We start from the raw sequence: 27,962 nt of genomic DNA on the forward strand, positions 1-27,962 counted from the left end.
TTAGTGTGCCTGCCGACGTTTTCCGGTTCGGGGGACCCTGAGGAGAGCGGAATATTTGGTGCATATACATAGTAAATTAATTCCTGATAATAATATGTAATGATTTTGAATCATTATGTCTATATGGTGTAGGTGGTTCCAACGCTTTCATCGTGTTTTTTTTTGCTGGAATTCTTGGGTTCAATCCTTGATGGGGTTGTTCATTCTTTTTTACATTATTTATTGCCATTATCTCCTAATACTCTTCCAAATTGGGACATATCATGTAATACACCGAATGTGGACGTATCTTGTGTTCAATGTCCCTGTCACTGGTCGTGGGTCTTAGGAGTTTGACCGACTCCGTCGTAGTCCAGATCGGCATTTGGTTAGCTTTGGACCTTGCTCAGTCGAGGAAGATGACACTATTTCCTCTGTATTCTTTCGGCCCTCCCGCCAGAGAGCAGACCCGACGCAAACCTTGTGATTAGGAATACCTTCGGAGATCGTTGCAATGATTATCAGTACATGAACAGAGCGCTCGCTGCTCGGTGACTGGTCCTGTGACTAGTCCACACTGATTATTGCTCTTAAAGAAGATGTGATTCTTGGAACCTTCCATGTTATAATGTGCGCAAGGGGTCGGTTATGTATGAAGCTTAGCTTAAAGACTCAGAAGAGCGGGAACTAACTGCAGATCGATACATATTACATAACGATAACCGTTTTTCAAGTGGCTACAGGGTGACCACGTGTTGTAGTTTCTTCGGGCGCTTAGGATAGATAATTTTGTTCGTCAAGTTAAATGGCAGAGATTCACCACCAGTTCGATACCATACTCATTCTCGACTTTGGCTCCCAGGTCAGCTCACATCGTTAGCTATTATTGTGATATATCTGACTCAGAACTTCAGTACAGTCATCTGATTACACGGAGATGTCGTGAACACAACATTTATGCCGAATTACAACCGTGTACTTTGAAAATAGTAGATCTACATTTCAAGCCGAAAGGTGCGCTTCCTTGGATTATTTGTAAAATGACGCTAACGATCTGTTTTCAGGAATAATCCTCTCTGGTTCGCCTTACTCTGTTTACGATAAGGATTCTCCTCATGTCGATCCCGCTGTGTTCGATCTCGGAGTTCCTATCTTGGGTATCTGTTATGGGCTCCAGGTGCGATCATTCGTCGGGGTAGTTATACTGTTTTCATTGAGATCACAGGAAATGGCCTGGGCACTGAAAGGAAAAGTGGAAAGAAGTGAACATCGAGAATACGGTTTTGCTCAATTACAGATCAATAAAATCCATGAAGGAGACTCTCCAGTTGATGCATTGTTCCAAGGACTTGGGGAAGAAATGCAGGTTACTCAATGCTCTAGCTTCATTCGCAGATCGGCGTTGATCCTCTTGTGGTTTAGGTCTGGATGTCGCACGGTGATCAACTATGCGAAATCCCTCCTGATTTCCACATCATTGCACACACCAAAACAGCCCCTTTCGCTGCTGTAGCTCACAACTCCAAGCCTTTTTACGGCATCCAGTTCCATCCCGAAGTAACACATTCTCTTAGGGGCAAAGAGGTCATCGGTCGGTTCATCCTCAATGTCTGTGGTTGTCGATCCAATTGGACTATGGTTCGTTTGTGGAAATTTTTGACCTTATTAATGATGTTAATGAGCTGAATTACAGGAAGAATTTATCGGCAAAGAAATTGCTCGCATTCGCGAAATCTGCGGGCCTAAAGGACGTGTCATTGGAGCAGTAAGTGGTGGTGTCGACAGCACAGTTGCAGCCAAGCTCATGCATGAAGCCATTGGGGACAGGTACCATTTGTAGATGTTTTATCGTGTCGCGTCCTTCTGACTTTACTTCGATTTGTTAGGTTCCATGCGATAATGGTAGACAATGGCGTCCTTCGCTTGAACGAAGCTAAACAGGTTCACGAAATGCTGAATAAGAATCTTGGTATTAACTTGACCGTCGTAGACGCGTCGGATCTTTTCCTGTCGCGCCTCCAGGACGTCGAGGACCCCGAGAAAAAGCGTAAGATTATTGGCAACACGTTCATTAACGTGTTTGAGGAGGAAGCCACCAAAATTGAAGCCGCAGCCAACGAAGCGGAGAAAAAAGGTGCTGATGCTAAAGGCAGAATCGAGTGGTTGCTGCAAGGTACCCTTTACCCGGATGTGATTGAGAGTATAAGCTTCAAGGGACCCAGCGCTACCATCAAAACGCACCATAACGTTGGCGGTTTGCTTAAAGACATGAAGTTGAAGTTGATAGAACCTCTCCGCGAGTTATTCAAAGGTATCGTTGGTTTTGTCCTTTCTAATCAACACGTTAAGAATGCTGACATTGACTTCCCCATTTTGTAGATGAAGTACGAGCCCTCGGCCGTCTTCTTTCTATTCCTGCTCCACTGGTACAACGACATCCTTTTCCTGGACCGGGGCTAGCTATACGTATCCTAGGTCCCGTAACCCGAGAGCAAGTTCAGATCCTGCAGCAAGCTGATAATATCTACATCGAAGAAATTCGCAACGCCGGTTTGTACAATGAAATATCCCAGGCGTTTGCTGTTCTCCTTCCAGTTCGGGCCGTTGGAGTGATGGGCGATGCTAGGACGTACGAGCAGGTGAGGGTTCTCCGCTGACATACATCACGCCCGACTCTCATATACGTATCCAGGTTATCGCTTTACGTGCAGTACAGTCGGAGGACTTTATGACGGCCGATTGGTGGGTCTATAGCATCTTATCTACTTGGGGGAACTGACTCTTCGTCTTTAAGGTATGTCTTTCCAGCTGAAGTGCTGCGGCGCATCTCTTCCAGAATTACCAACGAAGTCAACGGTATCAATCGAGTGACCTATGACATTTCATCTAAACCACCTGCAGTATGTCCTTCATCCTTGACGAAATCAAAATCTGATCCCCATCCAGACTGTTGAATGGTTATAACCGCTGTTTGGGTGTACTGTAGATCATTCCTCGTATCTATCTTTGCCTAGTTCCAACTTGTCCCTTGCGCTTTCGCATTTCAATCTATAAAATCCACCAGTCAGCAGGTCGTGCCCGGGGTTCGATTTCAGTAACAAAACTGGGGTCCATGTAATCAAGAAGAATGTGCGCTTGAACCAGCAATGCTGAATGCAAGATCTGGCGGCGGAACCCGAGACCCACACCGTGAAAATAGCGTGAAAAGACAAAGGATTTGAATTGTGGGCCTAAGATTAACTACCTGGTCCGACAGCTGATCGGTTGTCGAAAGATGACTTGTATCATTTAACTTGTTGTTCGCTCCCGCTTCTTTTTTCATAATATCAGAGCATCCTTCGCCTAGCTTCGCCTTCGATGATGAAGAAGAATCACCTATCCTCGTTTGATTCTTAACTCTGGTCTACCTGTTAGCGGCGAAAATGTATCTCAAAGTTTCGCCGTGGAGCAGCCTCTCTGTTTTTTTCGAAGAAAGACTACCATTTTATGAAAACAACGAAACACTCCGAAACTTAACGGGTTTAAACTTGGCTTGATACAATGGGCACTCACTTCCAATAATCATTTCTTTGCTGCGCCTTCTATTGGCCTCTAATAATTCCAGCCTCACTACTGACATGATGTCGATTTCCAAGTTTGCAGTTTAGAAAGCATCTGGGCACCAACACCATCATAATTAGACGTGTCTCTCCGATATTCACGAGCGGTGTTAGGGAATACCCAAGAGTTGTATCAGATCATCCACTTATACCCTGGTCTGAGAAGATTGAAGACAGACCTTTCCGCGTGCCCCATTTTCGGTTAGTCGTACCGTGAATATGGGAAAGTAAGAGTCAAGTTGAAATGGAAATGGGATCAATGCACCTCCATAAAAGCTTGAAACTGAAAATCTTAGCCTCCATATTCCCTCCGATATGTCAGAGGTACAGGAATTCGACGCGATTATCGTTGGAGCTGGTTTCGCTGGTGTTCACCAACTGATCCAATTCCGGAAACTGGGACTCAAAGTCAAACTCCTCGAAGCCGGTGGTGGTTTGGGAGGCACCTGGTAGTGACTGAATAGATTTTGATTGCTTACACCTACTCACAGTTTACATATATAGGTACTGGAACACCTACCCTGGAGCAAGGGTCGACTCTGAAAATCCCATCTATCAATTCTCGGATCCCGAGCTCTACAAGGATTGGAATTACACAGAGAAATTCCCTGGCTGGCGAGAAATTCAACAGTATTTCGAGTACGTCGACAAGAAGCTCGATCTCAGCAGAGACGTCTCGTACAACTCGCGCGTAGTGTCCGCGATTTGGGATGATACCACTGATCGTTGGACTCTTACAACTGAGGCCGGAGACGTGTACCGAGTTCAGTGGCTCAGTTTGTGCACAGGCATCGGTTCGAAATACTACATTCCTCCCTACAAAGGATTGGACTCCTTCAAAGGTGAAGTGCACCACACATCGCGGTGGCCCACAGACTACGACCTCAAGGGAAAGAAGGTCGGGGTCATTGGGACTGGCTCTACAGGTGTTCAGTTCATCCAAGAGATTGCCCCCGTCGTAGAGCACCTTACAGTTTTCCAACGTACTCCCAATCTCTCCCTGCCTATGAAACAGACCAAGCTTGACTTCGAGGAGCAGAAGAAGCTGAAGGAATACCTATACCCTATCCAATTTGGTCGACGAAACCAGACGTTCTCAGGCTATCTCCATGATCTCGACATGAAGCCTACTCTTGAGGCTACTCTCGAAGAACGTATATTAAATTACGAGGACAAGTGGGAGAAGGGTGGCTTCCACTTCTGGATCGGATCGTATGGCGATATCTTCTTCAACCAGGACGCCAATGACGTGGCCTACGCTTTCTGGAGAGACAAAACTAGAGCGCGTATCAACGATCCCGAAATGAAGGACAAATTAGCGCCAATGAAGTCTCCGCATCCTTTCGGAGTGAAACGTCCAAGTTTGGAGCAGGTCAGTTCAAATCTTACCATTTACGAAAACCTCTGACTGGCTTTCAGAACTACTTTGAGGTCTACAACCAGCCCAATGTTGCGCTTGTTGATGTCAACAAGACTCCGATCGCCGAAATCACTCCAGATGGCATTAAAACCAGCGATGGGATTGAACATAAACTTGATGTACTGGTTTTTGCTACCGGCTTTGACATGGTCACCGGGGGTATCACCTCTATCGACATTCGTGGTCAAGATGGCGTCCCTATTAAAGAGAAATGGGTCAACGGTGTTCGTTCTTACCTCGGATTAGGCAGCGCGACGTACCCCAACATGTTCTGGATTTATGGACCGCAATCCCCCGCTGCCTTTAGCAACGGTCCAAGTACTATTGTGAGTGATTACTTAGGGTTTCGTATCCTGAAATGAGTTTGAACGGCATATTCAAATAGGAGTTCACCAGCGAGTGGATTGCTGATTGCATTAAGCACTGCCGAGAGAACAAAATATCACATATTGTACCGTCGTGAGTAGCACTCCATCCGACACAACACATGACTAATGATTGTTTGAGCAGTAAAGAAGCACAAGACGCGTGGAGTGAGCAACTGCAACAAATCGCATCGATGGGCCTTTGGATGGGAGCGAAGCACTCCTGGTATATGGGAAGCAATATTGAAGGGCAAGTAGCAATCTGCCTTCGATACGCTATCATCCTGATGTTCTTTTCAGTAAAAAAGTTGAAATTCTTCAGTTCCCTGGCGGTGTGCCTGCGTATTACAAGGCAATCAGTGACTCGGTAGCTAAAGGATACGAAGGTTGGACATTGAAGCAAGCCACCGTTTGAACCCAGAGTCCAGGGCTATGGGTCCGTGAGGAATCCCAACATGTAATATTTAGAACACGAGGGGATTGCATACTTACAAATAACCGAATGTACTATAGACGAATGTACTATAGATGGGTTTGATAATCGACTCTGCTAAAGCGAAACTGCGAGTTGAAGAACTTTGTGGTTAATGAGATGGTGCACTGTCGTTCTTCGGGGACACGCTGATAGTTCGACGGATACATGTGATCCTAATTCTATAGCCCAATAGCTACCAAGGAAAGAATGTTCACACTCGAGAAGCAAAATTTATTTGTCTCGTAGTCACGTACTGTACAATCTACTTCTGTAGCAATGCTCAGGCTGAGCACTGAATCTCATCATTGACAATTAACCAAGTCCCGTCCGTAATACTTGCGAAACTTTCTGTTAAATTCTTTGAGGAGGACAGGTCCAATGATATTGTCTGGGTGGGCTGTGAAAATGATCTTCAGTACGCATCGAGGTAGGTAGGGGTACATACGCTTATGGAAATCAATGGACTATGAAGAATTTTAAGTTTGAGAAAAGGAGAACACTGAAATAGTCAACTCACGCGCTTCGTGGAGTCGAGAGGTACGAAACAAACGCTTGAGCCTAAACTGTTACGATCGTACGCGAAACCTTGTTTCGCCATCGTCTAACGACAGTAGATTAAGTCGAGCCTAAGTCCATCAACAGTGCAAGATTAACAACCTTCAAGAATGTTTCCCATTTCATGGAATGACCCTTGTTGATCAAGATCATTCCCATAAGGTGGTACGGAGGATGAGCATTCCAAAACGGCTGGCTCAACTATCAGAGAGTCGTCGGCACTGTTTGCAGCAGGCATCCGATTTGAACTACGAGCTAGGACCTTCAGCTTCTTGTTCGTTAAACCAGCCTGCTCGGAAATTAGAGATCGAAAAAACGAGACTGTTTATAACGTACCTGTTTACCAGCGTTCTCCAACTCTCGCTCGAGCTGTTGCACTAGTTCATCCCGTTCTTTGGTTAACCGTCGCTCGTCAATGACATCCTTCCGTAGCTTCTCAGATTCGGTCACCTCTGCTTCAAGCCGTTTTGTAAGTCGGCAATTTTCGGCTACCATTCCTAGTTTAGCGCGCTTGGCGTTTTCAAGTTCTTTCTTCAATCTTGCCACTTCAACTTCTGACGCTTCAACTTGAGTAACCCTGTGTTGCCATAGATTGACCTTCTGTTGAAGATTGCGCTTCTCGTCCCGTTCGAGTTGCAATTGGAAGAAAATTGGTTGTAATCTATCCTTCATATCCTTCGCCACTCCGAGTAGCTTACTCTGAATAGGGGCATGAGTTTCTGATTTGTTTAAGACTGATATAATCTCACACACCGCAGTCTCTGCATCAACCTCGAGCCTCCCAGAAAATTTCTTGAGCCCGTCGACAACTCTGTCTATTGAAGATGATGTTGAAGATGAATGAATATTGGCCATTGAGCGGGCCAATGCCTGAGCCTGAGATTGAACATCGATGGCGTTTTCCTGTTCCTCAGGCAATGTGAAATATATCTTGTGGATGTTTGCCTTTTTCCTCGGTTCGCGGCAAGTAGGACAGGTCCGAGTCTTGTCCAGTGATGTAGTGCAGGTTTCACAAAATCCATGGCCTGTCGATGTCATCAAAATGTCGAACTTTCGTTGAGCCCAGCAGGCCTTGGAGCTTCAACCTACCGCAAGTTGAGAACCAGAATCCGTCCAGGGAAAATACTTGATAGCATATGTCACATAACGCCTCAGCCATCGCTGATGAGGTGAGTGTTACAGGTAAAAGGAAGAATTTGTCACGCAATAAGTGGACGCGTGATATAAAACGTACTGTGACTGATCGCGCGTAGTTACAACGCGTCGCGGAGATCCCAAAACATTTGTTGCCGGGTTTGGCATTTTTTTTGTGGAAATGATAATAATTCTTCTATTTTAGTGCGATTTTTTCGATGTAGCAGGATGCAGTTGCTAACATGACAGAAAGAAATCGTATGTCAAATTTCGACTTCGCTCATGAAGGATCCATTCAAGTGTTTCAATGTAAATATTAATCTATAACCTCACAAGGAACTCGTAAACTATGTGAAATAAAAACGTCGGTACCTAAGCAATAGAATGCAGAAGAGGATATATGTATGACATGGAGAAATACAGTGTCTTCCCAATGAAGCTCTATTCGTCGTCTGAATCATCAAGCATGTTTTCAGCGTCGACCCAGCCGTGCTTTTTGAGTGTGCACTGCATATGAGCACGATTAAAGGTGGAACATGTACGAAATCATTTGGCGCATACCTCCCAAGGAGAGACAATCTCCTTCGTGGTCGATTGAACACAACCTTCGGTCTGCTGGGTGATGAAATCATGGAACATTGGATTCACACTGGATACCATTCAGACATTTATAGGCATGAAAAACGTGTGATTAAACTTACATCGCATGATGCTCGACGCAGCCAAAGTGTGACGCACCATCGATAGCTTCCAAACTAACGTCTACATCGGCATCTCGAAGGTGATTGAGGAAATCTTTCGAGTATTCTAAGGGATACGCAACATCGGCCAGTCCGTGCACTAATTTGACCGGGACCTTTATTTTCCGAAGCTCTTCTATAGGATGAGGCCGACGATCTAAGAATATGTCCAAAGTAGTAATACGATAGTCATCCAAATGCGAGGCATTCCAATTTTTCATGCAACTGGGAATGATTAGGGAACAGAGACTACGGAGGATTAGAGCCAATGTTGAACCACGAATGAGTAACTCACGCTTGAACCATTGAATTCGTAGGGTCAAAGAAAGCTAGTTCTATAGCACCGCGCACGGAATAGGCTAACTCCTCCTCATTTGGGACACCATCCCGCCATCCCTCAACCCATGCGTCATGAATGGCCTGTCTTCCTTCCGCAGCGTCTTGTGGCTAATTGGACATTGAGAATTGTTCAGAAGCGCTTTCAAAACGATATAAGATGAATCGTACCTCTTCCAATCCGAGAGGAGAAATGAGAAATAGCGACAATATTTGTTCAGGGTGAGAGATCGCTAATTGCACCGCGATGATTGTCCCCAACGAGAGTGCGAAGATATGACAGGGAGGAAGCTTCATTTTTCTCTAAGACAAACGTTGAGTTGTGAGGAAATGGTTCGAAACGTCGGGATTTACCATGAAGGCCGACATATCTTCTGCAGCCATTTTCTGATCAAAGTCTTGTGGTATCTTGCCTTTGGACTCGCCATGGGACCTCATGTCTACAGCTACTAAGTTAAACTGTCGAAGATTAGGGTTGCTAAATTGGACTACGAAAATGAAGGAATGAGCAAACCTGACAAAAGCTGCAGAAAGACAACAACGTACATGTGAAGACCTCTTGTGGCACGAATACAGGATGAAAGAAAAGCACGGTTGGAAGTTTGGGGTCGATTTTTTTGGCCGAGTTCGATGTAGGGGTGGAGATTGTGTAACGGAAAGTGATAGGCCCTCCGGCGAGCTGGTCAATTTTAATGGTAGGCATGTTGGAAGGAATACTGTGTTGACACTTAAGGTTGAGCAGTAACTACTTATACGGTTTTTACTAGAGCGACAGTTCGTTGAATTTGTCTGAGACCGATGACACAGGGGACCAAATTTGCAAACAGGAAAAATCCGATTGTTCCCCTGAGTCAATCCTTCTTGGCACAGCTTGTTTAACTCGGCGAGAGTCAGCAAGCTGCTATAGACTGGTAATTAGTGGGGAGCGAAAAATTGCCTCAGTTCACATGTAGTCTTCATGTAGTATCTTGAGTGAAATCAGGAACGTACACGGTATAGGGGATTTAAGCGTCCCTTACCTCACAACCTTCTGATGCCAGCCTCGGACCCCCTGATATAAGGTGGACATCGATCTGCGCCGATGAGGGTGGGTTTCCACCAGTATGGTCCAACATCGTAGAGCATGGTCTTCACTGGTCCTCACCAGGCATATCCAATAAATATACGGTTGTGAAAAAGGTCCGTCGGCGGACATAATATATCTCAAAGTTGACCATGCCCTACTACGCCCGACTGTCCTGCACGCGGGACCTGCACGCCCTTAGAGCTGGGTGTAGGGTTGTGTAGGATATAGCAGGTCCTCGGTCATTGTGTGTTCAAGACAGATACCGCATCTATCATAATCGAACAGGGTTAGGAATACATACATACATTGGGAATACACATAGAACTTTTATGGAGACATTCATGAAACATTGTAGGCGTAAGTAATGCCGTTACTTTGGAGGAGGCGAAGGGGGCCCTGAATACAAGTATCGCATTTAATAACCGCTGGAAAGTATAATTCTTACATACCGAAAAGGCCACCTCTCGAAGAGGGAGCTGGCGCAGCGACACCAGGGAACGGAGCAGGAGTACCCTGCCTTGGCGCGGGAGATAGTATTGGGTTCGCTATATGTGGATATGATGATTTGATTAGTACCATGAAAACAAAGGACCAAGATCTTCAACATACGTCTCCACTGAGCCCACGCGGGTACACTAGGCCCACTTGCCATATGTGGATGCGGAGCAGGCAATACAGGTGCTTGTGGTACTTGTGGTTCGATCGCCTTGGTGGATTTTGGACGCCGCTCAGGACGTTTGTGAACTGTTCGCCAACCTGGAGGTGCAGGTTGGGAAGGAGCAGGAGGAGGCGCTTCTTCGGGTTGAGGCGCCGGAGGAGGCTCGAGTTGCTGTTGAAGGATGTGAGCTGTCAACTAGTCACCCAAGACTTGTAACGAACTTTTGCAATCCATTCTGGGGGTGCATATTGGCCACCAAGACTATGCTTGGATTTCACAGCCATCAGTTCAGCAATCTCACTGAGAGGTACGGGTTAGGATGAGAAAGTTCACAGACCACAGCTGAACGTACAATTGCAATTGCCTCCGCTCATCTCTCAGCTTGCCGACCTCCTCGAGCAATATACGGACTTCACCCGCTAGAGCTTTACTGAAATCATTGAGATACCTAGACAGTTCGAAATAATGTTAGTGCGATATTCGGGGATAAAAGTTGGTCACAGACTTCGGTGGGGCACCGTTGAAACCGGCATTTGGATTCCTACCACCGTTGGAGGTCATTGATATTTGCCAGTAAGAGATACAGAGCGTCCCAAGAGGGACAGAAATCAAAGATGCCCAGAAACGTTGTCGAAGGAACGGAAAACACGCGTTCGAGTTGAACTCTGTTGGACACCACTATATGTCAGCGGAAATCGATAGGCCACGTGGGCCGGAAATAATACATCGTCTGACTTTCAGTACTTCCAGAGTACTTCTACGAAGCTCTGAAATTAAATCGAAGTCAGAGAAGTGTTCTAGACTCTGGCAGTGGCACACTGTTACAATCCTTGACTCCCTAAAGAGAATTATTCCCACAATTCCGCCTAACGTACGACATTATCTTCATTCTGTCTTCATTATAGACTTGACCAGGACTTGACCTGGACTTGACCGAGGAAAGCAAGGAAACCTGAAGGAAACAAAAGTCTTACGGGTCCAATACGGGTCCAGTCAGCAGTTGAGAAATTCCGACCATGATTCAAGCGCAGCCAAAGCTGCTAATTTTGTTTACCAACCGACCTTCCTTAAAGTTCTTGCGCAGCACCGGTTCTTTTAGAGCGCGTCAAAGTTCTCAGCGGAATGTCTATAGGGTAGGGCGTTGAGAAGACAAGGCTTTCGATTATCCTCAGCAGACCGGAATTCATTTCCACGACTCGAGTTGGACTGGGAACTCCTAGGAGTGATTTTCCCAATGTTGTTACCTTGGCTTCACCTTAAAGGGTGGTCTTTTCTCTGGATCCACTACTTGGCGTTTTTGTGGCTCCTCGAGATCAGCTTCTATCAACCTGATACAGAATAGCTTCCCTTCTCGCGGTTAACAGACATCGTCGATCAACAAATCGGTGTACAATTGAATATACGAGTGACCATTCCTCTATGCTTATTGCACTGGTTGCACTTTTTGAGTGCTAATAATTTCCGGTAAAACAGGGTAGGTGCCTTCTTAAGCATCGACTTCCTCATTTATCCTATCTTTCTTGACGAGACCTCGAAGTTCAATGGTTTCTTTCACCTTGGCGTCCCCATCTGCGAAGAATTGCGTTAACTCTCGACGAAAATCAGTATAAATACTTTGCCTTGTTCTCGATCTTCCCCCAGCATCTCATTCCAGAGGTTCTACATTCAGCCACTAACATCTTCGATTTATCACCATGTTGTTCAAGAAGAACTTTGTCATTTTCGTTCTTGCTGCTGTGCTCTCTACCACTACAGCTATTCCAGTGAGTGCACTTATTTTTCAAACTAGTCACCCTCCCGTTCTCATTTATCAAAATTCTACAGGTCAATACTAGCACTCGCGAGATCAGTGCTAATGAAGACGAACGTGTTGGGCGTTCCCTTGTAGTCGATGTCAGTATTTTTCTCTTCATTGGATCCCACTTGTAATCACTGGAATTCTCAACTTGTATCATTTTTAGAAGAGGCGACACGGAGACAGCCAGGAGCGTGGAAGGGCCTTGAGCTTGAGTACTCGCCGCCACGGTGATAGCCAAGAGCGAGGAGACAGTCGCGTACGTCTCGCTACTCGCAAGCACGGCGACAGCCAGGAGCGCGGAAGAGGTGATAACCGTACCCGCCTTGCTGCTCGCAGACACGGAGACAGTGGGGAGCGAGGGAATAGTCGTACTCGCCTCGCTGTTCGCAAACATGGCGATAGCCAAGAGCGAGGTGACAGTCGCACCCGTCTTGTTGCTCGACGTCACGGAGACAGTCAAGAACGTGGAAGAGGTGAAAGTCGTGTTCGTCTTGCTGCTCGCCGACACGGAGACAGTGGGGAACGAGGAGAAAGTCGCACCCGCCTTACTGCCCGTAAGCATGGCGACAGCCAAGAGCGAGGTAACAGTCGTACCCGTCTTGCTGCTCGACGTCACGGAGACAGCCAAGAACGTGGAAGAGGTGAAAGTCGTACTCGTCTTGCTGCTCGCAGACACGGAGACAGCGGGGAGCGAGGAGACAGTCGCACCCGTCTTGCTGCTCGACGTCACGGTGACAGTCAAGAGCGCGGAAGAGGTGACAGTCGTACTCGTCTTGCTGCTCGCAGACATGGAGACAGTGGGGAACGAGGGGACAGCCGTACGCGCCTTTCTGCTCGCAAACATGGAGACAGCCAAGAAAGAGGAAGAGGTGACAGTCGCGTGCGTCTTGCTACTCGTAGGCACGGTGACAGTCAAGAGCGTAGTCATGATCTGGACTAATCAACGAGCTCAATCCAACTTCCACCCAATTAATTCAGGTAATGTATGATTGATTTCGAACAATTTTGTTAATTTTGTTGAATTTCTCAAGGGACGGACTCGGAGTTGTTCTTCTGTTGCTGGTTATATAGTCGTATGAATGTGCTATGTATGATACGTGTGTCGGGCTGTACTTAAACTTTGTTGTATGAAAAATCTTTGTTGTGCGGTTGTACTTCGGAAAATGGGTGCTTCAAAATGACCTGATGTCATCGCAAAAAACCGGGCCGCATACTAGTAAGTAGAGGTGGTGCCACAATTCGTCCTTCACCATTTTATTGTAAGCACCTCTTCCTGGTTGTTGACTTCCACGATATTCGGCTTGAAGGGAAAATGCCCCCAGTTCCTTCAATATCTCCTGCTACTGGTAACCCCACGACCTCCTCATTCATTCATACATTAGACTCCAACTTCGTCGATAACGCTGGCCGAACACTATTACTCAGAGGTGTAAATCTTTCTGGGTCATCAAAAGCGCCTGTAGACCAGCCTTCATATATTTTGGATAATTTCTGGGAAAGCGCAGAACATGGCGGCAAAACTTTCATAGGTAGACCGCTCGACCTTGACGATGGCTCTGCGGATGTGCATCTGGCGCGCCTGAGAGGCTGGGGATTCAACATGCTCCGGTTTCCTATCACCTGGGAAGCCTTGGAACATGAAGGACCGTATGTTCCCTTATCAGGTATCCAGGATATACCCTGACTGCTCCTGTAGCGGAACGTACGACTATGAATTCATGGACTACACTGTGCGCGTATTGCGCAAATGCAAAGAATATGGATTCAAAGTATACATTGATCCTCACCAAGACACTGTAAGCTCCTTCAGAGATTCTTCAATAGCAGTGCTTATTTTTCATCGCCAGTGGTCGAGATTCTCAGGTGGTTCCGGCGCACCTTTTTGGACGCTCGCTGCCTGCGGCATAAATCCGCGAAATATTACATCTACTCAGGCTGCCATCATACATTCCGAATACCCTATACCTTCTGCAACAACACCCGCATCTTTGCCTGCCATGGTCTGGTCGACAAACTATGGTCGACTCTTATCCCAAACTATTTTTACCTTGTTCTTCGCAGGCCGCGATTTCGCTCCAAAATGTATCATAGACGGGAAGAACATTCAAGATTACCTACAGGAGCATTACATAGAGGCTATGGGACAAATGGCCGACCGTATACGTGATGCCGGGGATCTGCTCGAAGAATGTGTCATTGGATGGGATAGCATGAACGAACCCTTCGAGGGCTTTTGTGGTTGGGAAGACCTCAATGCAAACCCTACAAAGCAAGGGTCCACCTTGAAGAAGGGTTCTTCGCCTACTCCTGCTCAATCATTCCGCCTTGGAATGGGCACCGCTCAGACCGTCGACAATTGGAACTTCGGCACGTTTGGCCCGTCTAAAAACGGGCTTGTTACCATTGACCCCAACGGTGACAAGATGTGGGCTGATCCTGATATCGAAGATACCGATGGTATCCATCCGAGATGGGGTTGGCAGAGAGATTCGGGATGGAAGCTGGGGACGTGTATATGGGCTCAGCATGGTGTATGGGACCTCGAGACAGGCGATATCCTTCGGTCAGACTACTTTCGCTATCTCCCCAAGGACCGAAAACCTATCGACGGTCGTGCTCTTTCGGAAGAAGAATTATCATCACCGAACACACCTGTCGTCGAATTTGTTGAACATTACTGGCGTTCTCACTGGCGGTTATTTGCTATTCGTATACGTGCATCACATCCTGAAGCCATCATGTTCATCCAACCTCCTGTGTTTGCTGCTCCCCCACCCATCGAAGAAACCGGTATTGACGGTCTGAACGGACGCTGTGCATTCGCCGGTCACTACTACGACGGACTAACTTTAATAACACGGCATTGGAACTGGTTCAACGCTGATGCCCTCGGCGTGATACGAGGAAGATACTCATCGCCCATACAGGCAGTTAAAATCGGCGAACGTGCAATCCGGAAGAGCCTGCAGGAGCAGCTCGGCATACTCAAGAGTGATACTTTGACTCTAGGACCTTATCCGACAATCATCGGTGAAATTGGTACTCCGTTCGACATGGATGATAAACGGAGTTATGGGTGGACGGATGACGGAAAATATCGAGGGGACTATTCGCGTCAAGAGCGTGCGCTGGACGCTAGCTTAAACGGTGCAGATGGACCCAATGCTATCAACTACACGATATGGACATACTGCCCTGATAGCACTCACCAATGGGGAGACGGGTGGAATATGGAAGATCTCAGCTTATGGAGCGCGGACGACATTGGCCTTACTGGTCGTACACCAACCATCGGAGATCTGCTGAATCAGCAAGGGGATGAGGCCAGCATGTACGGTATGGGTCGGGACGACTCTCAAGCAGTTCTTCTACGGAAGAAGGTCGAAGCCTCACAAGGGCGGATTTTCCGTCAACCATCAGCTGCTGATTCCTCTGCATTATCATTAGCTACACTTGGTCCTTTAGAAGTGTGGAGTGAGATCACGTCAAGATGGAAAGAAAACCCTTTTGATTTCTTGACAGATGGTGCTAGAGCCGTCAAAGCGTTTGCTCGGCCTTGGCCAACCAAAGTCGTCGGCAAGCCTTCAAATATCCAGTTTGACATTGCATCGACTGGCTTCAAGTTGACTGTCCTCGTACGCTCAGAAGACAAGTTGAACGAAGAAGGCATAGACGATAAGGACCTGGCTACAGAGGTATACGTACCTTTGGTGCACTACGCACATCCGAGGTTGCTGCCTTCCAGGGAAAACGAACAGACCCCTTCCGAGGACGATACTTTGGATGGAGGGGAAGTTCGAATTGCACCCTCCCCATCTGAAATCAGCACAAGTACCACTCCTACTATCACGAACGCATCTGTAGGCTGGGAGGGACTGACCGAGCAGCCCGATGTTCTGGATATCGAGGTCACTGTTAGCGCTGGTCGATGGTCAGTGCAAGGCCAGACTATCAACTGGTGGTATGAAGTACCGCAGGTCGGGGAGGTTGACCGGGAGTACACAATGGAAATTCGAAGGACAGGTGGCGCCATCAAGACGAACGAGTCCCTCAATTCTGAAAGTTGGTTCGAACAACTTTGTCCTGATCTTTGTCCTGAATCATGTTGTGTGATGTAATCCGAGCTTACAGCAGTAGTCGAGTTTTCAACTATCATGTTGGACCACTCGCAGTTACGAGGTACGTTGAGAGCGTACGAACATTTTTTTCTTTCAGTTATTCTATAGTAATCATTTTCTTGTCACTTTCTGGAGTTCTTAGATCTTGTGGAACGCTTGCACGCACTTATATACAGTACTTATGTCACATCCATGTATGACCATGCATCTTGTATTTTACTCGCAACATGATTTTCATGGTTACAAAGTGACTGACCTGATCTTTCAGCGAGCGCTCCAGCTTGCTTTGGTACTTCAAGCCTTCATAGCCCATTGCAATTTCATTCATTCCACGAGAAGGAACGTTCTTCTCCTCTGTCCTCGGAGTTAACTCGAGCTCCACGTCGGTCTCGGCACTCTTAAATTCCAGCTCGGAGAGGAAGCCGACACAAATAGTAGAACGGCCATTGTCTATGACTTAGACGACCAATCTTGTCGTCACTGGTCGAGGAGGATCAGGAGGGTAATTCAGGAGGGTAATTAAGGAAATGACCTTCACTGAATCCTGACTCTGACTCACCGACATCCCCCATTCTACTGTATGAACAATTTACGGCGATACCACATGAGATTTTGATGATTATATTGCTTCGGATAATTTTTCAGGCTAAGAATTGCTCACGACAAGAGACGAACAGCTAGGTGTATCCCCAGCTTATGACCCAGTTCCATTCCGGCTCTCGGTCGTAGGATAGGCTTGTAAGGGGAGGCTATTGGAGGTCTGAGACTACATAGTCTGCCAATGTTTCACCGGATGTAACTCACCGATCGTTTACCCAAATGGCCCCTATCCTGAAGAGTATATAATCCTTCCAAGTTCACGAACAGACTCCAAATCGATCTTGCACTTGAACCAATTCTTCGCAAAGTCACACAAACCAATTTGCATCATCTCTCGCTATCTACCTCTGTGCACAATGTCCACTGCATCTGCCCCTACTTCAGCGCTGTCAGCAATGGCTCGTGGCGAAAGTAAACCCCACCATTTGTCTCTCCAGGGCACGGGTGATGAGTACCAGCAGCTTTACTGTTCTCTTTGCGACGTGTATGCGTACTCGAAGAATCTCCTTCGCCAACATATGGAGTCTTCCAATAACCACCCTCGATGCGAACTTTGTTCCAAAAGTTTCTTGAACATGAACTCATTAAGACGTGTAGGTGCATTCTACCCCTGTACAAATTCCGCTCATTAATCATTCCATACAGCATTACCTCTTATCCAATCGTCATCAGTACTGCGCTACCTGCGATAAATCTTTCGATAGTGCCTTAGCACTTAGAATCCACAATGCACACGCCACGTACCATCGCGACGAGCGTAACGAAGATGAAGACACACTGTATGTTGTTGAACGTCGTCACAAAGGTTGGGAAAATAGAGTCGCTGCGGAAATGACACGTCGAGAAAATGTCGAGGACGAAATACTCGTTGATGATTCGGAGACACTCTCGCAAGTAACAGTTGGCAAAAGAATTTTGGAGCTTAAAACCCGAATGCGTAATCACAAGCAGTTGGACTCGAAAGTGTTGAAGCAAACTTGTCCGATCTGTCTACTTGTTCCGAGGAAAATGTGTGCTACCCGCTGCGGGCATATGTTCTGTTCAACGTGAGTATCAAATTTTTCCTTCGCCGCTCGCGTTAAATCTGACCTCTATGCCGATCAGTTGTATCACGCATGCCTTTGAACATGGACATGGCTGTCCAACTTGCCGTAAATTAGGAGTCTCTTCACAATTACGAAGAGTCGATCTCACTGTTTGTTAATAAAAGCTAACTCGATCGTTGTAAACATACCAATAACACTATATAAGCACGATAATTCCACTTTAAAAATACGAAACTGTTTAATAAAATTTGCTCAATTTTAACTGATGTTACCGATATCATCATCCATTACTCTACATTCGCTCATTTATTTTACCGCCTTAACTTTTTACGCCATCATTCGTACTCGATATCTTCATCTGTATGCGTCGCACCATTACAAGGACGCATGAAAATGAACTCATACATAATATTCATGTTAAGAAACACATATTTTCACAGAGAAACAGTCATAAGTTATTCCGGGGTGCAGCTGTTGGACTCGAACCCAAGGAGGGCCGAATATGGCGCGTGGGAATAATCAAGGGCTCGTCCTTCATTTCTTGATTCACTGAACCTTCATCCATCATGTTCCCCTGGACGGATTCATGATATTTTACCCAAGTGCTAGGTGTGGCGGGTATTACTCCCCTGGGGTCTCGTACAATGAAACACCCTCAGTGCAAGTTGAATGAGCTATTATCGACTCATTGATGACAATTGACCGCAAATTTGCGGTTTTATGAAATCGAACCGACTGGTTCTGTATCATCCAAGGTGCGTGATATTTAGTCTCTTTCGATAGGTTATAATACTGAGTCTTCATTTTTTTTGGCTTTGCAGAAGGAATGTCCGTTGCGAGCGACTTTATTAACGCTACGTGGAGCGACATCTATGACCATTGGTTGATCCAAGTATTTTGGGGAACGAGTCTACGACTCACGAACTGTCATCATACGACAGATCCTGCGGAAGTGTCCTTTCGTCATGGAACTTTGACTTTGAGGAACTAGAATGTGATTGCCTCAACGAACTTAAGGTACGTGTCTCACAAACATTGTTACTTTCTAAGCTTACTTTAGTGCATAGACGACGTTCAATCGACGAACGACTTAATCAACGCTACGTGAATGAGCAGGGAATTCCATGAATCCTATCTCATATTATTCTGTGATTCACATGGTATGGAGGGTATCTCGACGCTGCGAATGTATTTTGTTTAAGCTGCTTACAGCTGGGTAGCCTCAAATATAACACCTTTTGCACTGTCTTCATCTTGTGCTGTATCATGATTTCGCTTCCACGAAAGACTCCACAAATTAGAATACTACAATACGCATTCCCCCATTCAAACATCTCAACAAACAACCATTCCTGAAGACACCATCAATTGGAAATGGATTACAAAGTTCGTTATTGTCTGGTTATTGTCCTGGGTATTACAGGTGTCACAGTTATGTTCAGCATCGTTAATTAATGTCAATTTCCAAGTTCGCGGTCCTAAGGTCTTTTCAGATCGGGAGCCCGTGGTCGACTACAGAGGCGCCTGAAGCATTCTCCGGGTAATCCCGGGGCAATCTGAAGCATTTTACGCTTTACTTCGACGTCGAATTCTGACTGGCAGTACGTATTGTATTTCCGTATCCTTATTCGCAAGATACTGAATCAATGCCACCTTTTTATGCACGAAGTGACAAGAATCGTGCGATAGACAATGTCCTCCTGGGCTTGATAGAAAGCCATGATTCCAGAATAGATTCCGTGTTCCGCACCATGAATTACTCACTTATCGCCAACTGACTTTTATCCTTGACTTCGTCATGTGGACGGTCCTCTATTAACTCTTATCTTTGCCTGATAATGGGCCCCAAATCAAGTTTCCCACCTATGTGCACTATGGCGTTAACCTTGGCGCATTAGTTTAAATAAGAAGCACCACTACAATGATCATCCTTAACGCCTCACTCTCTGCGTTTTGCTATGGGCTCTTCAGAGTACGACGAAAAGGTCTCCTCGGGGTCAAAACCGGAGACTGGACATCATGTGGAGGTCTCGACGAAGGAAGTTGATACCGCAGCCGCGCTTATTGGTGACGCTGGTGATATTGATCCTGCAGAGGCAATCAGGATTCGGTGGGTCCTAGAGTTTGAATCACTGCTTGATGATACCAAGGTTGCATTTATAGAAAGAAAATCGACAGACATATACTGCCCTTGATGTGTGTGCTCTATTGGTATGAAGGACTCAAGTTTTGGGATGATTACAACAATACCGCTGATGCTGCATGCACAGGGTACAATTCATGGATAAGACGACACTGGGAAGCTCAGCAATCTTGGGTATTACTACCGCTACTCATCTGACTACGAATCAGTGCGTATTTTCCCCATTGCGCACAGCAAAAGTTCACACTCCATAGGTATAACTGGTATGAAATGCTGGTTGGGTCACGAGAGCAACCATCTAAGCATCGTTGTTGACGTTAGGCTTGGTACTATATTCTATCTGAGCTATCTCGTTTTCGAGTATCCTCAGAACTTAGCGCTGCAAAGATTTCCCGTTGGAAAATGGATGAGGCAAGTAATAATAGTCCCTGGTTCTAATCTATCACTCACATGCATTCAGTGCTAATATATTAGTGTGGTCTATCGCTTTGTGCTGCCATGCTGCATGCACAAATTTCGCGGGACTTTTCGTTGTCCGACTTATTCTTGGGATGTGCGAAGGCTCTATCACCGCCGGTTTCATGATCGTCAGTTCAATGTTCTACACTAGAAATGAACAGACGTTGAGAGTCGGTTACTGGTGTATGTCTTAATTGACGATCGTCTTGTTTGTAAACAACACCATTCTGATCATTCACCATTATCTTACAGTTTTGATGAATGGAACGGGTACGTCTCATCAAATTCCCAGTGTCGTTCTTGGTCCCTTATCTCCATCTATATAGCTCAGATTATCTCTGGGTTTCTCAGCTTTGGCTCCTTACACATTCATACGCCAAAATTCGAACCATGGCAATGGTATGCTATTTGACTGCCATTTCCATATGCAACCGTCGCGCCTATCTATCTTTACAGGCTTATGGTTATTACTGGGGCAATCACCTTCATTACCGCGATCTGCTTCTTGTGCGTCTATGAATCGATCGTCGTCCGAGCTTCCATTTGACTAGTATCCCTCCTTTAGTCTCTTTTTCCCTGACAGTCCTACCAATGCGTGGTTTTTAACACCCGAAGAACGTGCTCTAGCGGTCATTCGTATCAAGGAAAATCAGACGGGTGTCGAGAACAAGCATTTCAAAAAGGAACAGTGCGTCCCCTCGACGAATAATCAATATTCATTTTACAAGATTTCGCTCTTCGTAGAATGATTGAGGCTCTCTTGGATCCAAAGACATGGATGTTCGCGCTGTTCTCCGCTTTAGACAATGTGCCGAACTCTCTCACCAATCAACGATCGCTCATTGTTTCCTCGTTTGGCTTTACATATCTTCAAACAACTCTGCTCGGTTGTGTGGACGGGTTGATCGAAATAGTCACCATTTGGACCGGAGTGAACATCGCCGCTCGATTTCCCAACAGCCGCGCGTATGTTGGTTTTGTCTATTTCATCCCCAACGTCGTCGGGGTCATCGTGATCAACACCTTGCCGTGGTCTGACAAAGTCGGTTTACTGTTCGGACAATGGCTGACAGGTAGGTGTTTTAGCGTAAATCTCAAAGAGTCTGATGTGTGAACTTGTTCATCAAATTTGTACAGGTGTTGGGACTACTGGCTTCGGTAAGTTTGTTGGACCTTTTGGCTACTGCACGCGCGGGAAGACTAACGTCGACGGCCACTTAGTATTGTCGCTCTCGTGGCTTTCAAGTGTCACTGCCGGGCACACAAAAAGAATCACTACTAATGCCATTATGCTTGGTGCGTATTGCATTGGAAATGCGGCTGCTCCATTCATGTGGCAAGCCAAATACAAACCTCGGCATGTACTTCGTACCTTCTCAACTAGATGGAAGACTCACTTCTGCGAGTAGAAACCACGTTCCCTGGACTATTATCGGCATCTGCTATGGGATTTGTATGCTATTGCTTCTGGCCATTCGGGTTGGTTTTCTTGATTCTCTTTTGATTCCAGTAACAGGTTGTCATAGACTATTTCTAGTCCTATTTACATCGTCAGAACAGATTACGCGAGGTTGAACCTTACGACGATCAATATGACAATGTCTACATAGAGCGTCTAAACGAAGATGGGACTATAGACGAGATCAAAGTTGAAAAGGTTTGTCCCTCTTTTGGTCTATCTCCTACTATACTCATTGAAATCTATCCGAAATTTTATAGGAATTCCTGGATCTAACGGATAAGCAAAACCGGGACTTCCGATATGTACTGTAACTTGGTTGCCTATGCATAAATGATCGATGTAATGAGTATAGGAACGTGTATTCTTATCAAGTACAGTGTAGCCAACTTGTTTTTATGTAGTTTTTCGTATCTCTGAGGGCAACCATACGACCTGGGCTTGCCAAGTTCAGAACGCGTCGGTCGTTCAAGTTGGAGTGTCAAGTGACCGTGTGCCCAACGGCTCCGAGGACATTTTGAATCTCTGGCTATCTCTGTGCAGAAAATGTGGGTCCTGAATTGTGGGTCCCACTTATGATGATCATGTACCCATGGTTTATCTCTTCCGCCGCATCTACCAGGTCCACACAAAGACAATTTTTCTGGTGAAGAACTTTCAAAATCGAAGAATGTCCTCGTCATACCAAGATTTGGACCACCGATGACCCCGGTTTCGCCTCAGCACAGCTCAGCACACAGTATTATCCAGTCTGGGAAGAACTGGCCAAAACTCGCAAGATTTCTTGATTATTGCAGTGTAGGACCGAGTGATAATTATAGCACCAAATTCGAAAGAGTACCAGCTTCGGAGTCGGAATCAAGGTGTGTGTTGCACTGTGTTGCAGCTGGTTTTCCGTCCAATGACAAAGGACTGCAGTCCTTACTTAGTTGGAGCATAAGAAGTTACGAAACAGGCGACACATACGGACAATTCAGATAAAGAAGAATTCTGACGAGAACCAACAAGGAACCGGCATGACGGATATCATTCAACCCACTGAGGGCTGAGAACATGATCGCTTACCATTCATTCGCATATATGATATAAATAGGGCAAATCATCAGCCTGCAAAGAAGGCTGCTTTCCTTCCTGCCCTTCTGCAACCTCGCAAGATGGATTCTTCGTCCTATAGTGAGAAGCGGGATGAGGATTCCGACATCCCCAGCCGTCATGTTGAGATTGCAGCGTCTGCAGTCGACACAGGTGCTCAATTCGCGACTGGAGCTGAAGAGACCATCGATCCTAGCGAGGCCATTCGCATTCGGTGAATTCTTTGAAATTTCATCAGTGTCTCAACCCACTTGGCTTATTTGCACCTACAGACGGAAAATAGATAGAAATATCTTGCCGATGATGTGCCGTGCGTCTCTACTTTCTCCAAAGTTCGTGTATATGGCGACTAACACCTTGGACAATTGCAGTTCTTTACTTGTAAGCGTCACATGAATCGATGATATTTAAATCAAACCACCAGCTATCCAGGGTTCAGTTCATGGACAAGACCACTCTTGGTTATGCCGCTATTCTTGGGATGAAGTACGTTTCAAAGAATTTACTCTCACCCCTCAAACTGAACGATCTCGTTCTAGCCAGGAGGCCCATCTCACCACTGATCAGTAAGATATCATTTGTCTATCTGGCAAAGTTTTCCTAATACGAATCGCTGCTGACAGGTACAACTGGTGCGTGATATGGCCTAGGTCCTTGTATGAAACTCAGCTCCCCGACACAGGCTTGGCACCATATTCTATCTCAGTTACCTTGTCTTTGAATATCCTCAAAATCTTGCCCTACAGCGTTTTCCTGTCGGGAAATGGATGAGGTACGTCCTCTCTCTTGCTCGCCTTCATTCTTACTCAAATTCACTCAATAGTATCAACATCTTTGTGTGGTGAGTACAATTGGTCAATGTTTGATATATCTAAGCATGGTCCAGGTCGGTGGCTCTTTGCAGTCACGCTGCTTGCAAAAGTTTCGGGGGTCTTTTCGCCGCCCGTTTCATACTTGGCATATGCGAGGGTTCTATCACTGCGGGCTTCATGATCGTCAGCTCAATGTTCTACACTCGGAAAGAGCAAACACTGCGAGTAGGGTATTGGTGTAAGTATATTTTACTGCGACTTCAATGATATGGGACTCATTGGCTATTGGTAAAAGTCCTTATGAATGGAACAGGTGGATGGCATTACTACTTATCTATCCGAGTCGAAGTTCACCACTTTCCTCAGCTCAAATAATACTTGCCTTTGTTGCCTACGGTTCTCTGAACATCACGAAGGGTAAACTAGAGCCATGGCAATGGTGAGCCGTTTGCACTTCCTTTCAACAGAGGTTTTTATATTTGGATCTCTTAGGCTAATGATTATTACCGGACTGCTGACGCTTGTGCTTTCAGTATGCTTTTGGTGAGTTTGATCAAGATCAAGGTAGGGTGTAGTCTTTTGAATGATTTCATCGTTAGGCTTTTCTTCCCTGACTCTCCCACAAACGCATGGTATGAGAGATGCTAAGTTTCAATGTTGACTAAAAGCTTACTGTACTCAGGTTCTTGACACCGAAAGAACGTGCTCTTGCGGTTAATCGCATCAAAGTGAGTTATGTCAATGATGACCATACTACGAGTCTCACAAGATTTTCAGTCCAACCAAACTGGAGTGGAGAACAAACACTTCAAAAAAGAACAGATGATTGAAGTGTTCCTCGAACCTAAGACATGGCTATTCTTCATCTTCTCCATAGTAGACAACATCCCTAATTCGCTCACCAACCAAGGCACCATCATCATCACCTCGTTCGGGTTCACGACGTTGCAGACCACTCTCCTTGGGTGCGTCAGCGGTGTCATTGAGATTGCCACCATCTGGTCAGGCGTCGAAATCTCTTCACGCATACCAAACAGTCGTGCGTATGTGGGCGCGGTATACTTCCTGCCTAGTCTCCTTGGTGTATTTTTGGTCAACCTCTTGCCGTGGTCTGACCAAGTCGGGTTGCTGTTTTCGGTGTGGTTAGGTACAATCCAGATAACTGCGTTCGGTATGTTGAATGCAAGATTTCCTGTCACGCCATTCTTATGGACGTCTTCTGCTAGTTATGTCCCTTGCATGGGTTTCGGCGACGACTGCAGGACACACCAAGAAAGTCACAATGAATGCAGTGATGCTTTGCGGATATTGCATTGGTAATGCCGTTGGGCCTTTCATGTGGCAAGAGAAGTACAAGCCTCGGTACAGATAACCCTCCGCTATCCTATTGAAGCTTGACGAATCCTTTTCATAGAAACCATGTTCCATGGATAGTCATCGGCGTTTGCTATGTTGTTTCCATCATTCTACTAATGATCATTCGAGTGCGTATCCAGCTTGACTCACATTTTGTTTGTGTAACTTGGGTCTCCTTCAGGCATATCTTGCGAATGAAAATAGGCGTCGGGATGTTGAACCCCTCGACACGACTTACGACGACGTGTACACAGAACTTATGGGATCAGACGGTGTGATGGAGAAGGTCAAAGTAGAAAAGGTACAATTTCACCAACCTTATCAGATGCTTGATTTGTGTTGACTCCTGTGTAATAGGAATTCTTGGATTTGACCGACGTTCAAAATCGGCAGTTTAGATACGTATTATGAATGCATCGGATTCATTGACATCATTGCTATCCCGTCACTGCTAAGTACCTTGTTTCGATATCTTTCTTGACGCCCCAAGACACGGTATATATGGTAGAATCCACTTAATCTTTTCAATATCGTTGTCGTTGAATAAATAATTTATGTGATGATACAGGCAGTGCAATGTAGGTTGTAAAGGTAGGTAGGTAAAGCAAAGCAGATAATTTAAAACAATAATGCAAGTCTATCGAGACAACAAAGAGGTAGTTATAGGCTAATTGGCCTCCGAGGTTGCTTTTGTGTGAGGGACAGCACCAAGTAGAGTCACAATTTCAAAACATAAGACAAGCAGTAGTTGTCCTATGAGGTCCATGAGAGCAGAATGTATTGGCAGAGCATATGTATCGGGATCCAAATTTCTTGACCACAGAAAGTGGGTTAATGACCGGGCAATGAATAGTGAGGCGGTAACCTAGAAAAGAAGATTTCATAAATCAAAACAGTGGAGAGGGATAGTAAGTGACTTGCCGCGCAACAGAAGAAAACCACTGAAAAGGCGATGAAGAGGAATGGAGGGTGGAGCCATCCGAGACCATGAAGCACGGAAAGAAAAATAATTTCCACCGGGATGGTGATGAGTATTAAGACTATCATGACGAGGTTCGAGCTGGGTTCAGCAGAGTTTTTGGACGGTCGGAATGTTCCGCTAGGGGCAGCAGAGAGTGCTACCGCGTGAAGGGTGGTCGAAAGTCGAGAGATGAATATGGAGCCCACGCTTCCCGGTAAACCTGCAAGACAAAGAGCATTTGAGTCCTCTAATCTAGACCGACACAAAAGTGGTACGGAGTTCCACTCACCACTAATTACCACAGCCAACAATGCGAATCCTTCGTAACGACTGACAAATAGGTCGAGAACGATACCAGTTGTAGAGCTAATTATCATAGCGCCGAAAAGTGGTACCCAGCCCTGCTTGATGAGATCTTTGACGTATAAATTGCGATATGTTGCCGCGAAGGAAAAGAGAAATGAGAGGAGCACGACGATGACGACAAGGATCGGGATAAAACCATTGAGGAAGGGAATGAGTAGGGTGGAGACGACGCCGATGAGAAGTAAGGTTACCAGATCCCCCAGACACGAAGCGATAGGTGGGGCGATATTATCTGATTAACGGAAAGTCAGATAGACATACGTTGGTGCAAGGCACATGAACGTACCTGGATTACGACCGTATCGTTTACATATAACGATGAGAGTGCACATAAATGATCCCAAGATTAGACTAGAAAGGCATGCAGCACTCATTGCGGTAGAGACCACCATAAAAAATCTAAGCCGTGATTAAACATCCAAGTTTCCATAAAAGGAATAAAGACATACGAGTGGATTCCGAACTTGCGGGACGTGTCCACAGGTGGCAAAGTGGGTCGAGGTCTCCGTGGAAGTAGGCCGAGCAATTGACGCGTAGCCAATGTGGATTCCGATGGTTGTGTAGCCGGAATTTCTGCGCGCGGTATAATGAATCCAAGAACGAAGGACACACATGCTGCGACGAACGAAACGACTGTGGCTTGTACTTGCAGTAGCGAGAGATTCCCGAAGATAATTTTCCGCATTATATGAGGGTCGTCTAATTCCCCGACGTTTGCTGCAGTTCCCAATCGAGCGGAAAGATTCATTTCGAGGTTGCCTTTCAGGTTGAGGATGACTGGAATGATCATTATAAGCTGGTCAACTTCCCGCATTGCTCTCCATCGCTTTGGTGAATGTTAGCTACTAAACAGAGATTCAGACGCCTGAAGACTCACCGAAACATGGTCCAACAGTTCACCAGTGAATAGAAGACCTATCGTCGTGAATAGAAGTGTGGGAGCGGCCTGAAAGTTGTTTCTGAGCGCCAGACGACACAGATGTTATATCGTCGTTACCTCTATAACGATATCCTTGACCTGAGGCCATCGCCCAGCCTTGACAACTGACCTGTCATTTCTTCGATGTTCATAGGAAGTGCTCAAGAGTGCCTCTTCGTCATCACCGTTTTCCGAAAAAGCATCTTCGTCGTCGTGGCCGTCGTTAATGAAAGAAGACTTGAGGCCGGATTCAAGGACAGGAGATTGCTGGTTCCCGTTCCGAAGAGCATTGAGCTCGACGCCGTTCATGTAAGTTATGAGTTTAGATCGTGAGAATTTCTAATTTTTTGGCTGGAGAACAGTGTCATTGACTTTGATCCGATTTCATATCTGGACTTCCCATCCTTTCCCCCTTTGTGGATGCAAAAATCTCCACGGATGTCCGAAGGTTGGAAGCGCGCGCAGGTCCTCTTATCCTTCGAAACCGCAAAACATTTGTGTCAATT

At 46.0% G+C, this 27,962-nt stretch overlaps 11 protein-coding genes across 11 annotated transcripts; 6 read left to right on the top strand and 5 right to left on the bottom strand.

The window, feature by feature from the left end:
- Positions 1–784: 784 nt before the first annotated feature.
- On the top strand, positions 785–2,943 carry C8R40DRAFT_1066178 (uncharacterized protein; the record flags this gene model as incomplete). Its single annotated transcript, XM_046225742.1, has 11 exons — positions 785–841; positions 894–993; positions 1,044–1,156; positions 1,205–1,345; positions 1,402–1,617; positions 1,673–1,806; positions 1,866–2,290; positions 2,359–2,618; positions 2,672–2,721; positions 2,774–2,879; positions 2,926–2,943. 11 exons carry the CDS (start codon positions 785–787, stop codon positions 2,941–2,943), a joined length of 1,620 nt encoding a protein of 539 aa, XP_046091154.1.
- Positions 2,944–3,893: 950 nt separating this feature from the next.
- Positions 3,894–5,778, top strand: C8R40DRAFT_1158586 (cyclohexanone monooxygenase; the record flags this gene model as incomplete). The annotated part of the gene is made up of 6 exons (XM_046229760.1): positions 3,894–4,027; positions 4,083–4,950; positions 4,998–5,324; positions 5,384–5,457; positions 5,509–5,613; positions 5,664–5,778. 6 exons carry the CDS (start codon positions 3,894–3,896, stop codon positions 5,776–5,778), a joined length of 1,623 nt encoding a protein of 540 aa, XP_046091155.1.
- Positions 5,779–6,049: 271 nt separating this feature from the next.
- On the bottom strand, positions 6,050–7,575 carry C8R40DRAFT_1084234 (uncharacterized protein). The gene is made up of 5 exons (XM_046227295.1): positions 7,483–7,575; positions 7,147–7,418; positions 6,730–7,092; positions 6,356–6,682; positions 6,050–6,302 (listed from the first exon to the last, which is right to left on the bottom strand). The coding sequence occupies exons 1-4, from the start codon at positions 7,550–7,552 to the stop codon at positions 6,488–6,490; spliced, it is 900 nt and encodes a 299-aa protein (XP_046091156.1). The 5' UTR covers positions 7,553–7,575; the 3' UTR covers positions 6,050–6,302; positions 6,356–6,487.
- Positions 7,576–7,816: 241 nt separating this feature from the next.
- On the bottom strand, positions 7,817–9,657 carry C8R40DRAFT_463325 (alpha/beta-hydrolase). The gene is made up of 8 exons (XM_046235141.1): positions 9,623–9,657; positions 9,150–9,570; positions 8,958–9,091; positions 8,775–8,906; positions 8,563–8,714; positions 8,229–8,516; positions 8,089–8,176; positions 7,817–8,034 (listed from the first exon to the last, which is right to left on the bottom strand). Exons 2-8 carry the CDS (start codon positions 9,304–9,306, stop codon positions 7,969–7,971), a joined length of 1,017 nt encoding a protein of 338 aa, XP_046091157.1. The 5' UTR covers positions 9,307–9,570; positions 9,623–9,657; the 3' UTR covers positions 7,817–7,968.
- Positions 9,658–10,039: 382 nt separating this feature from the next.
- Positions 10,040–10,888, bottom strand: C8R40DRAFT_1066182 (uncharacterized protein; the record flags this gene model as incomplete). The annotated part of the gene is made up of 6 exons (XM_046225743.1): positions 10,040–10,065; positions 10,119–10,214; positions 10,279–10,498; positions 10,549–10,627; positions 10,680–10,775; positions 10,833–10,888. The coding sequence occupies 6 exons, from the start codon at positions 10,886–10,888 to the stop codon at positions 10,040–10,042; spliced, it is 573 nt and encodes a 190-aa protein (XP_046091158.1).
- A 1,291-nt stretch (positions 10,889–12,179) lies between these two features.
- On the bottom strand, positions 12,180–13,053 carry C8R40DRAFT_1234374 (uncharacterized protein; the record flags this gene model as incomplete). Its single annotated transcript, XM_046233360.1, has 2 exons — positions 12,180–12,208; positions 12,261–13,053. The coding sequence occupies 2 exons, from the start codon at positions 13,051–13,053 to the stop codon at positions 12,180–12,182; spliced, it is 822 nt and encodes a 273-aa protein (XP_046091159.1).
- Positions 13,054–13,311: 258 nt separating this feature from the next.
- On the top strand, positions 13,312–16,334 carry C8R40DRAFT_463385 (glycoside hydrolase family 5 protein). Its single transcript, XM_046235142.1, has 3 exons — positions 13,312–13,772; positions 13,822–13,921; positions 13,973–16,334. Exons 1-3 carry the CDS (start codon positions 13,438–13,440, stop codon positions 16,241–16,243), a joined length of 2,706 nt encoding a protein of 901 aa, XP_046091160.1. The 5' UTR covers positions 13,312–13,437; the 3' UTR covers positions 16,244–16,334.
- Positions 16,335–17,238: 904 nt separating this feature from the next.
- On the top strand, positions 17,239–18,047 carry C8R40DRAFT_1034806 (uncharacterized protein; the record flags this gene model as incomplete). The annotated part of the gene is made up of 3 exons (XM_046223457.1): positions 17,239–17,436; positions 17,489–17,889; positions 17,948–18,047. The coding sequence occupies 3 exons, from the start codon at positions 17,239–17,241 to the stop codon at positions 18,045–18,047; spliced, it is 699 nt and encodes a 232-aa protein (XP_046091161.1).
- A 1,747-nt stretch (positions 18,048–19,794) lies between these two features.
- On the top strand, positions 19,795–22,458 carry C8R40DRAFT_463817 (MFS general substrate transporter). The gene is made up of 16 exons (XM_046235144.1): positions 19,795–19,999; positions 20,053–20,100; positions 20,160–20,240; positions 20,287–20,295; positions 20,354–20,443; positions 20,493–20,674; positions 20,744–20,761; positions 20,818–20,890; positions 20,948–20,998; positions 21,057–21,179; positions 21,236–21,564; positions 21,629–21,649; positions 21,713–21,848; positions 21,901–21,970; positions 22,029–22,148; positions 22,211–22,458. The coding sequence occupies exons 1-16, from the start codon at positions 19,848–19,850 to the stop codon at positions 22,262–22,264; spliced, it is 1,557 nt and encodes a 518-aa protein (XP_046091162.1). The 5' UTR covers positions 19,795–19,847; the 3' UTR covers positions 22,265–22,458.
- Positions 22,459–22,896: 438 nt separating this feature from the next.
- Positions 22,897–25,831, top strand: C8R40DRAFT_463456 (MFS general substrate transporter). The gene is made up of 19 exons (XM_046235143.1): positions 22,897–23,256; positions 23,315–23,352; positions 23,414–23,423; positions 23,475–23,532; positions 23,586–23,608; positions 23,666–23,674; positions 23,725–23,814; positions 23,866–23,883; positions 23,929–24,092; positions 24,150–24,167; positions 24,221–24,271; positions 24,388–24,397; positions 24,454–24,486; positions 24,537–24,582; positions 24,632–25,025; positions 25,081–25,216; positions 25,269–25,338; positions 25,392–25,511; positions 25,568–25,831. Exons 1-19 carry the CDS (start codon positions 23,105–23,107, stop codon positions 25,619–25,621), a joined length of 1,494 nt encoding a protein of 497 aa, XP_046091163.1. The 5' UTR covers positions 22,897–23,104; the 3' UTR covers positions 25,622–25,831.
- A 46-nt stretch (positions 25,832–25,877) lies between these two features.
- Positions 25,878–27,765, bottom strand: C8R40DRAFT_1035137 (solute carrier family 41 member 1; the record flags this gene model as incomplete). The annotated part of the gene is made up of 7 exons (XM_046223477.1): positions 25,878–26,075; positions 26,105–26,391; positions 26,461–26,769; positions 26,824–26,936; positions 26,987–27,363; positions 27,415–27,483; positions 27,535–27,765. 7 exons carry the CDS (start codon positions 27,763–27,765, stop codon positions 25,878–25,880), a joined length of 1,584 nt encoding a protein of 527 aa, XP_046091164.1.
- Positions 27,766–27,962: the final 197 nt, after the last annotated feature.

Source organism: Lentinula edodes (assembly GCF_021015755.1).
Source record: "Lentinula edodes strain Le(Bin) 0899 ss11 chromosome Unknown C8R40scaffold_3, whole genome shotgun sequence".
Classification (NCBI taxonomy): Eukaryota; Fungi; Basidiomycota; class Agaricomycetes; order Agaricales; family Omphalotaceae; genus Lentinula; species Lentinula edodes.

Bases quoted from the DNA above. Each gene is read 5' to 3' on its own strand.
- C8R40DRAFT_463817 (XM_046235144.1), top strand. From the start codon at position 19,848: ATGGGCTCTTCAGAGTACGACGAAAAGGTCTCCTCGGGGTCAAAACCG. The intron at 21,849-21,900 runs GCATGTACTTCG...TTCTGCGAGTAG, and splicing joins CAAGCCAAATACAAACCTCG to AAACCACGTTCCCTGGACTA. The intron at 21,971-22,028 runs GTTGGTTTTCTT...GACTATTTCTAG, and splicing joins TATTGCTTCTGGCCATTCGG to TCCTATTTACATCGTCAGAA.
- C8R40DRAFT_463456 (XM_046235143.1), top strand. From the start codon at position 23,105: ATGGATTCTTCGTCCTATAGTGAGAAGCGGGATGAGGATTCCGACATC. The intron at 23,257-23,314 runs GTGAATTCTTTG...TTGCACCTACAG, and splicing joins AGCGAGGCCATTCGCATTCG to ACGGAAAATAGATAGAAATA. The intron at 25,339-25,391 runs GTGCGTATCCAG...GGTCTCCTTCAG, and splicing joins TTCTACTAATGATCATTCGA to GCATATCTTGCGAATGAAAA.
- C8R40DRAFT_463325 (XM_046235141.1), bottom strand. From the start codon at position 9,306: ATGCCTACCATTAAAATTGACCAGCTCGCCGGAGGGCCTATCACTTTC. The intron at 9,092-9,149 runs GTACGTTGTTGT...TCATTTTCGTAG, and splicing joins GCCACAAGAGGTCTTCACAT to TCCAATTTAGCAACCCTAAT. The intron at 8,907-8,957 runs GTAAATCCCGAC...CGTTTGTCTTAG, and splicing joins AAGATATGTCGGCCTTCATG to AGAAAAATGAAGCTTCCTCC.
- C8R40DRAFT_463385 (XM_046235142.1), top strand. From the start codon at position 13,438: ATGCCCCCAGTTCCTTCAATATCTCCTGCTACTGGTAACCCCACGACC. The intron at 13,773-13,821 runs GTATGTTCCCTT...CTGCTCCTGTAG, and splicing joins GCCTTGGAACATGAAGGACC to CGGAACGTACGACTATGAAT. The intron at 13,922-13,972 runs GTAAGCTCCTTC...TTTCATCGCCAG, and splicing joins TTGATCCTCACCAAGACACT to TGGTCGAGATTCTCAGGTGG.
- C8R40DRAFT_1084234 (XM_046227295.1), bottom strand. From the start codon at position 7,552: ATGGCTGAGGCGTTATGTGACATATGCTATCAAGTATTTTCCCTGGAC. The intron at 7,419-7,482 runs GTAGGTTGAAGC...TGACATCGACAG, and splicing joins ATTCTGGTTCTCAACTTGCG to GCCATGGATTTTGTGAAACC. The intron at 7,093-7,146 runs GTGTGTGAGATT...GCCCCTATTCAG, and splicing joins AGGTTGATGCAGAGACTGCG to AGTAAGCTACTCGGAGTGGC.